We start from the raw sequence: 9,907 nt of genomic DNA, 5'->3' as shown, positions 1-9,907 counted from the left end.
TTTTAGTCTCTGTACTTTATATTTTATAACAATTTATTCTCTATCTTAAAAATATTAATATGATTTAATGACATTTATTACACATGTAGATGGGTAAACTCATTCTAATCAAATTTATTTATAAGTTATAAAAAAACTAAGTTGTTATCATATGAAAAGTGACACTCAACTTTGATGAAATTTTTCATAAACAAGACTAAATTGTTAGAAATTATAAAATACATAGACTAAATCTTAATTATTAAAGTTTAAAAACTAAATTGTTATAAATTTCGAAGTACATACCCTTAATGGTTATGAGCCAAAGTTGAGATTAAATTACTACTTTTATAAAAGAGAATTTTTCATATATAGAAAAAAATGTCAAACTATTTACAGAAATAATAAATAAATACTTATAGACTTTTATCAACATCATAGAAATAATGATAGATTTATATCAGTTTTAATTACTAATAGATATCGATAGATTTCTATCCATCTCTATCAAAAAAAAAAAAAAAAAATTAAATTTTATTATTTTATATAAATAGTTTTCTTATTTTTCTATTTTTGAAAATCACCTACAAATAAGAGTTAGAGACACATATTTTTAACAAAAGAAAATGTAGGTTATCCATGGAAAATAATAACAATAATAATTTTAAAAAAAACCATTGCCGATTGACATTTCTTCCACTCCTGAACAACAAATTAGACCCCCGGTATGGCGTCGACTACCGGCGACGAGAGGCCGACGGCGAATGTCGAAGGTGCCTACCTTCTGGGGCAACCGAACTTCACAGAGCTCGACAATGGCCGCTTCCGGTGCGTGGAGACTGGCCACGAAATCCTCGCGAAGGACAGGGACTCCTACTCTCGGACCAAGCACTGTCGTCTCGGCCTCATCGACTTCGCTTTGTCCCATCAAAAAGCTCCTCTTAACATGTTCGTGCAGGATCCTCTCTTCAGGTACTCTAAACTTTCTTCTTTTCATTACTTGTCGCTGTCTTTCTAGGCCCGATAATCGATCCCCTTTGATCGATTGTAGTGTTGAAAGTTCGTAGGGATTTTACTTTGCAATGCTTCCTATGTTTGATTTGGTAGTTTGATGCTGGAGAACTGAGAAATTAAGATGAAGTCTAGAGACCGGGTACTATTTATTTGCTTATCGTTGTTCTTTTCGTGAGCTGATATGAGAACTTGATTAATCTTGGAAGTTGGTGTTCTAGGTTTGTCAGGAATAGTGGCATTAATTTTGTGGTCTATTTGAGATTGTTTTGGAATAAACATAAGGATGACTTTGATTATGAACACTTTTGGGAAAATATGCTTGATAAGAAAGTATATCAATGCTTGGCTATGGAAATGGTTTTCTGTGCTTTTCAATTGAGCTAAAATCACCCTACAGGTGATTTCTTACCGAGTACTGATTTTTCTTTACGCACTTTATTTCACTTTCAAACATGAGTGTTTTGAGTGATGCAAAATAAACTTCCATTCATGTCTTCAGGCATGTTTGGAAGTGCTTTTAAAATAGTTAAAATCACTTTTGTCATTTTCAAAATAGTATGAAATACGATTTTAGTGATTCAAAACCAATCAAATTGCATTTAAAAGTATAAAATTAAATATTAAATTAATTTTGAATCATAAAAGGAGGGTTTTAGAGTGATTTAAATCACTCGCAAACATGCACTTCATTCTTTTGGTTTCTGTCTCTTTGTGTCCTGTCACAGTCATTGCCACCTCATTCCTTTTCTATTTTGTTTTCTTTCTTTGCAGTTCGAAGTTAATATGCAGACTTACGGGTGATACCATCAATAAAACAGAGGAACATATATGGAAGCATATTAGTGGCAGACGATTCCTCAACAGATTAGGTCTGTTCTATGTGGAATGTTATGTTTAGCCTTTATCTTATTAATGACATGGACAACAATTTTCATGTCAAGTATTCTGATACTTGTTAAGCTCAAGTAACTAGTTATATCCACGTTGGTACTACTGACGGAGTTTGTGTTTTCTTTGCAGAGCAAGAGGAGTTACAGAAAGACGCATTGTCTAAGTCAAGAAAGCAGCAACGCAAGAGGAAGGCTGCTAAGGCTTCAAAGTCAAGTACGGAACCTTTTAAAAGTAAAAAGAAGCGTCAGGATTGTGACAATGGAGGAAGGGGATTGGCTTTAGAATCAGTTTCAGAGCATGTAAATCATGGGGCCAATACAACAGGTATGTTAGTCAGTAAATTCTGCTTACTTGAGATTTTATTTAAGCTATGTTTAGATTTGCTTTTGCTCTTGGCAAAAACACTTCACACTCAAAATCAATCATCATATCCTAGAGTGACATAAATTGTTTCTGAAAGAAGTTAAAAGTACCTTACAGGCAATATAAGAAAGCGCTTGCAGAGTGTTTTGACCCAAATGTTTGACCCAAAAAAGCACTAGAGTCAAACATTGAGGTGATTTGTTATCAACCATATTTTTCACTAACGTACTTATAATAGTTAACATACTTTTGTTAGCAGTCCTAGACACCATTATTATTACTATTATTATTTTTCTTTTCAATTTAAACACTGCATGCTACAAAGAAACTGTTGTAGCTGGTTAATGCAGAATCTAGAATGGATAAGGTATTAATAGTTATCGATAACATCAAGTGTGAACCTAGTATAGAATATCAATAAAAAAAGTGTCACATAATAAGGCCACAACTCAAGAGGTTCTGCACGTACTAAAGAGGAACTGTTGTAGGTCACATAATAAGGTAATAAAAAAAGTCACATAATAAGTGCAGAATCTAGAATAAATAAGGTAATAACAATAATGTGTCACATAATATGGACATGCTAAAGAGGAATTGGTGTAGGTCTTTTTAAGTGCAGAAGCTAGAATGAATAAGCTAATAATAGTTGTCGATGGCCGTGTGAACCTAATATAGAGTATGAATAACATTAATGTTTGTGTCACATAAAAATAATGTAAGTGTCACATAAATAAGGATGCCACAACTCAAGAGGCTCTACATAAGTGCTAAGAGCACTGAACTAATCAATGCTTTTGTACTAGAGAGATTCTATTAAGTTGTCTATCTCATATTGAGATGAGGTTTCTTCCGGGAGAATAATGTTTTAGGCTGGTAGGATGGTCTCTATTATGGTTCACAATTTATTGTCCGTTCTTTGAGCATGGAAGTTAGTTTGGTTGTATATATATCGGCATACTGACTAATATTTCAATTATTTGTTTGTTGTTCAGTATTAAAAATGGATCCTGGACCTATTAACCCAACTATATTACATTTGCAATCTACACACCGTTCACAATTGGTGTGGATGGATCAATCTGCTAATTGTTTGCATTGTCGGAGGAGAGAAGCTATTTTACATCGCACTATTGATTTAGATCCACGAATGGTGCTGTACCTAAAACAATCTGGATTTTGGGGTGTTGCCCGTATTGGATTCACTCAATTAGATTGGCATCTCATAACTGCAATGGTAGAGCGATGGAGACCTGAAACCCACACATTTCATATGCCTGGAGGAGAGTGTACAATTACATTACAGGATATAGCTATCCAATTTGGTTTGCCGGTTGATGGAAAGGTAGTAACTGGATCATTACAACATGATTGGCCAATGTTATGCGAGGATTTATTAGGTGTACGACCTCCACAGCCACAACTTAGGGGCTCTAGATTAAGCCTACCCTGGCTAACATCACGTTTCACAAAGCTACCCCTCGAAGCAGATGAGGTCATGATCAAACGTTATACGAGGGCATATATAATGCAACTTATTGGAGGATTTTTATTTGCAGACAAGTCTAGCACGTTTGTTCATCTCATGTTTCTCCCTCTCTTAAATGACTTTGAAGAGGCTGGACGATATTCTTGGGGTAGTGCATGTCTTGCATGGTTGTATCGAGAATTATGTCGAGCCTGTCAAATTGACACATTGGAGATTGCAGGACCACTCATATTATTGCAAGTGTGGGCTTGGGATAGATTTCCTACGATTGCACCACAACGCAAATCAACGACGCCTAATGAACATGTTGGATGCCCACTTAGTGCTCGGTGAGTATTTTGTTTACTTAATTGTTTTATGTTGCAATAATAAATAGCTAGATTCTCATTCACCCTACAGATGGAGTGGCTCTTTAACTGTCACTAAGGTATCCACACATGTGCTAAGCCAATATCGATACACATTTGATCGACTTACACTAAATGAGGTATAATCAAAGTTTTTTTTTGTTGCCCATTGTAAAGTCTTGCCTTGTTTACTTAATATTATTAAATTTTGATATATTATTATTAAATTCAGATGGTTTGGACACCTTACACGCCTGAGATTATGTCTACGTTACCAGCATATTGTCTTAACGGACAAGATATTTGGTTGACTATAAGTCCTCTCATATGCTTCCATATTATAGAATGGCATCGACCAGATCGCGTATTAAGACAATTTAAATTCCGACAATGTGTGCCACCAAATTGTGATACAGATAAGCAATTGCATCAATTAGACTTGAGAGGTAAGCGTGACAATGATTGGAGACACCAACATGCACAATATATCTCAGCATGGGGTTTGCGTCGAGAGTGTTGTGCATCTGGTGAGGTAATACAGGATGGGATAGGTGTTTCAGATAACTACTTTTCTTGGTACAACTCAATCACAAGGAGATATATTACACCTCAAGGAGCTGCTTATGACTACATGGTAAGTTCTATCTATGCATATATATTCCATTGAGCCTAAATTTTATAATTTTAATTAATTATTTTATGTTCTGCAGGGAAATATTATTAAGCAAATACATAATATTTCATCACAAGGTGAGGTAAAGTCTCTATGTGAGAGTTGCTTCAAAGTAATGGACGATCTTCATGGTAGGAATAGTGTAAGACCTAACGATGTTAACAAGCAACAAAATTCTCGTAGGCGTTCACAACCAATTGTTTAGGACAACCTTGACGATAGAGTCGATGATTAGATTTTGACTAACCCTTGATGGATCTTGACAGAATCACTAATCTTTTGTAATGCTACACCAAGAATTTTGAAGAATATTGCATCAATTTTTGTTCAAGCATCATGCACGCGTTTGTTGATTGTAACAATGCCTATGGGATATGCCTCATTTCTATCTCCCATTGATGCTATAAACCATCACCTAGGAGTCAATGATATATATAGGTGTTCTTGTACAAGTTGTGTGAGAAGAGGACTACCATGTGACAAAATTTTCATTATAATCGACTTCAGGTGGTCTTTTGGATTGATATGTAATGTAATATCGGGGTTAAAATATTGACTTAGGGTGTAATTAAATTAGCATTTCTTACCATTTTTTAATATATGGAGGGGAAACTAGTAATTATAACTTTCGTATGAAAAAATGTTATTTAAGAAAAATGTAGTTTGAACAACAATTTTGAACCACTAATTTGATAAATTAAAAAATAAGTAACAATTAAAATAAATAAAGGAAGTAAGAATGATGCCCAAATTCAACCCTGAAAAGTGAAAAATGTCTCAACATAACCAAAAGATAACCAAATCTTAAAAAGAATAAAAGATTCAACAAGAAAATGTGAAAATTGTATGTATGATATTTATAGTTGAGTCTCACTTTACACACTCCTCTCAAATCTCTCATCTACATATTCATCGAACCAAATAAATAAATAAATAAATAAAACAATAAAGGTCAATAAAAATCAATTGACACTAAATTAAGGTTGACAAAAAAACCTGACGGGGTGGGGATTCCTCGGTTTGACCAGGGATGGGGTCAAACCGGGGAATCTAATCGGGGGCCCGTCCGGGGATGGGCGGGGATGAGGACAATATCCCCGCCCCGACTCCAACCCCGACCCCGATTAATCCTCGACCCCGAATTTATATATATATTTAGAAATTTTATAAACTTATATATAAAAAGACACAAAAATTTAAAATCCCAAAACTCACTCCATGTCTAAAAGGCAGTAAGCCTCTTTTGAAGTTCTATATCGAATACTTGACAAGCATTTTTGCCAATGTACGATGCTTGAGACAAAGCTAGCGTTTTGTTTTTTCGATCTTAAAAAATCTAGATTCCCAGAACAAATCGAGCCTCTCCCAAATCTTTCATTTGGAATTAGGTTGCTAGCTAATTTTTAACTTCAGTTAGTAGACCTATAACATTCCCAATGAGTAGGATATCATCTACATTATAACACTAAGAAAGCTACTGAACTGTTGATGATCTTTTTGTATACACAAGGCTCATCAATATTTTGATCTAAACCATAAGATTTAATCGCAGTATCAAACCTTATGTTCCAGGATCGAGAAGCTTGCTTCAATCTATAAATGGACCGATTAAGCCTGCAAACCCTTTACTCTTAGCCTTGGATTATGAAACCTTCGGGCTGCTCTATATAAATGATCTCATCAAGATTGCCATTCAGAAAGGCAGTCTTGACGTTCATCTACCAAATCTCATAGTCATAATATGAGGCAATAGACAAAAGGATCCGGATAGACTTAAGCATGATAAAAAGTGAGAAAGTCTCCTCATAGTCAACTCCCTCAACTTGGGTATAAATCTTTGCCACTAGTCTAGCCTTGAATGTTTGTACCTTCCCATCAGCGCCCCGTTTTCCCTTGTAGATCCATTTGCAACTTATAGGTTTTACCCCATCAAGTTGATCTAGAAGATCCCATACTAAATTGAAGTACATTGACTCCATTTTGAGATCCATAGCTTTGATCCATTCATCTTTGTCAACATCCTACATTGCCTTCTTGTAAGAAAATGGATCCTTAACATCTTCGTCAGCTACCATAGCTAGGATTTCAGTTAAACCCATGTAACGGATAGGTGTGTTTGTAACCTTCCTACTATGTCGAGGTTCCCTCAACATGTGAGGTGGATTTGACCTACTAGATGATCCAACTTTAACAACTCTTGTTGAGGTGTTAGGTTCTTCAATAACTCTTGTTGAAAGCTCAGTAGTTTCTTTGGAAATTTTATCCAACACAATTTTACTGCGGGGCTTGTGCTCCCTTATGTGATCTTCTTCCAGAAAAGTAGCGTTTGTCGATACAAACACTTTGTTTTCTTTTGGGGCAAAGAATTAACCACCTCTCGTTCCTTTGGGGTAGCAAACAAATAGCTACAATTTTGAACGAGATTCTAGTTTCTTAGGATTAGCCTCAAGCACATGTACTGGGCACCCCAGATTCTGAAATGATGTAAACTAGCTTTACAACCATTCCATAACTCCAAAGGTGTTCTGATAACACTCTTGGATGGAACACAATTCAAAATATATGCTGCAATCTCTACTACATAACCCTAAAATGAGTCAGGTAAGGAAGCGTAACTCATCATAGACCGAACCATGTCCAACAAGGTTCGATTTCTCCTTTCTGGTACACCATTCTGCTATGGTGTACCAAGTACTGAAAGTTGGGATACTATTCCATGTTCTATCAAAGAGACTTAGAATGTTAGATTCATAAACTCTCCACCTCGATCAATTCGAAATGTCTTTTTTGTTTTACTTAATGCATTTTCAACTTCAGCCTTGAATTCTTTGAATTTTTCAAAAGATTCAAACTTATGTTGCATTAAATAAATATACCCATATCTTAAATAATCATCAATAAAAGTGATGAAATATTTCCCCTAGCTTTTACATTCGTCGAACCACAGAGGTCTGAATGTACTAGCTCTAAACATTCTTGGGCCCTATGACCTTTTCCAGTAAAGGGTCTATTAGTCATTTTGCCTTCAAGGTATGAGTCATACACACGTAAAGAATTTTCTTCTAACTCGCTTAGAAGTCCATTCTTCACTAACCTCTCAATCCTATTGAAATTGGTTTGTCCTAACCTCAGGTGCTAAAGTTGGGCATTTTATTTAGGAGAAATTTTAAGTCTTTTATGTTGAGCTACTGCAGTTTAAACATTTCAGTGTTATGGAGTGCCTCAGTTGCTAACAGTCTTAGCACATAAAGGTTGTTTCCCAGTTTTGCAGAATAAATATCAACAAAATTTTTGGAAATAAACACTTTATTTACAATAAAGTGGATACAGTATGATTGTTCAAGCAAACACTTTACAGAAATTAGGTTCTTTTTTAGACCAAAAACTACATATACATTTTCAAACAAAATGAATTTATTCTGTAAAGTCAATTGGAGACCTCCTACTGCTACACCGAGATGATGTGCCCAGTTCCAACCCGTATTTTCATCTCACCAGCATCTAGTTTCCGCCAAGAACTAATTCCTTGAAATGAAGAACAAACATGGTTGGTGGCTCAGGAATCTATAATCCAGGAAGAATCATCATTCTCCACTAAGCAGGTTTCCAGTACAAGTAAATCATATTTACCTTGCTTGGCCTTCTTCTTTTCTGCCAAGTATTTGGGACAATTCCTCTTCCAATGCCCATCTTGGTTGCAACGGAAATAGATTCCCTTTGTAGCCTTGATCGATCTTCTGCCCCTTTGAGCAGCAACTATAGGGTTAGTTTTTCTATTCCCACCCTTCTTCTTCTTCCCTTTTTTTGTGTCGGAAGAAGAATGTACAAACTTAGTCTTAAAGGTCGAACCTCTGTGGAACTTCTTAAAAGATGAAGCAACGGTTGCTTTACCCTTCTGTCCCTTGCTTTTCATCAAGGATTGGAAGGTCTGTAGCTTATTGAGTAAAGTGGTCAGGTTGTAGTCAATCCTGTTCAAAACAACATTTCTACGGAAATGAAGGAAACTTTCAGCAAAGGATTCCAAAATGAAGCTAACCTGATTGGTTTCATTGATGCTAGACCCATTCATCTTCGCCACGTTGAAGTGAACCATCATGTTGAGAACATGTTCTCGAACAGATGCCCCTTCTTGCATACGGGCATTGAAGATGTATTTTAGAGCGTCATGCCTGAACAGTGTGGATGGTTGTCCGAACATTCCCCTCAGGGACTCTATGATCTCACGGGCTATGAGCATGAGCTCATGCTTCTTGGCCAAGACTTTAGAAAGACTAGCCAAGATGTACGCTTGGGCCTTTTTGTTTGCCCGTGTCCAACGTTGTATGATTCTCGAACATTTTGAGCAGCATTAGGTGCTAGAATGGGAGGACAGTCCTCCATCAGGACAAAACGAAAGTCATCGATTATTAAAATTGTGTTGATCGTTTTTTTTCATGAAGCATAGTTTTCACCCGTTAATTTATCAACGGCGAGAATATTTAAAGTGGGAGTAGCCATGGAAATAAATTGTTGAAACATTAGTTTATTTGCATTAAACCACTAAGACAACTAATTAGTTTTTAGCAAAAAATAGTCTAGTGTATCCTAAGTCACATCTATTTTGCAATGATGTTTTAGTGAGGCAGGACAAAAGTCACCGCAGGGTGATCAATGCCCATTCACTGAAATGAGACATTCTCAACCATTAGACAGAAACAACACCTTGTCACTATAACTAACAATCACCATTGTTCGGTCAAGAATTTGTTAACTTGCTTAACAATTCTTGTAAGTGTGACCCTTTATTTTAGGTTTTAGAGTTTCGCCTCAATGAGCCAACCGTAGGGAAAACCGATTGAGACATGAAACTAAAGCAATCCTATCCATTTCTTGAGATTGAATAAAGCATAATGCAAAAATGCCATCCTTTAGGGGGACACCCATGGTGCCACGAGACCATGCATGAAACTTTACTTCAACCTAATGAGAGAGACCAAGGGATGTGTTATCACACATCCCGCTCCCACTTATTATAAATATTCTCTCCATTCACCTTGATATTGATTTATACAAATGCTACCCGTAGAGTGACACCCATGGTGCCTCGAGGTTGAGTATAGACCTTACGATGTGAATTTTAAGGAGAAACGTGAAGAGGATAAAATGAAATATCAG

The 9,907-nt window shown here is 36.0% G+C and overlaps 1 protein-coding gene across 1 annotated transcript; it reads left to right on the top strand.

Annotated features, from left to right (window-relative positions):
- Positions 1–608: 608 nt before the first annotated feature.
- Positions 609–5,084, top strand: LOC120092195 (serine/threonine-protein phosphatase 7 long form homolog). Its single transcript, XM_039050431.1, has 7 exons — positions 609–951; positions 1,765–1,862; positions 2,014–2,208; positions 3,240–4,062; positions 4,133–4,220; positions 4,313–4,714; positions 4,791–5,084. Exons 1-7 carry the CDS (start codon positions 707–709, stop codon positions 4,956–4,958), a joined length of 2,019 nt encoding a protein of 672 aa, XP_038906359.1. The 5' UTR covers positions 609–706; the 3' UTR covers positions 4,959–5,084.
- The last annotated feature ends 4,823 nt before the right edge of the window (positions 5,085–9,907 follow it).

Source organism: Benincasa hispida, chromosome 11, assembly GCF_009727055.1.
Source record: "Benincasa hispida cultivar B227 chromosome 11, ASM972705v1, whole genome shotgun sequence".
NCBI lineage: Eukaryota > Viridiplantae > Streptophyta > Magnoliopsida > Cucurbitales > Cucurbitaceae > Benincasa > Benincasa hispida.
Note: the sequence above shows the minus strand (reverse complement) of the source record. Positions and strands in the feature narration are given on the sequence as shown.

Excerpts from the sequence above, each read along its gene's own strand:
- LOC120092195 (XM_039050431.1), top strand. The coding sequence starts at position 707 with ATGGCGTCGACTACCGGCGACGAGAGGCCGACGGCGAATGTCGAAGGT. Across the intron at positions 1,863-2,013 it reads ACGATTCCTCAACAGATTAG|AGCAAGAGGAGTTACAGAAA; the intron begins GTCTGTTCTATG and ends TTTTCTTTGCAG. Across the intron at positions 4,715-4,790 it reads GAGCTGCTTATGACTACATG|GGAAATATTATTAAGCAAAT; the intron begins GTAAGTTCTATC and ends TATGTTCTGCAG.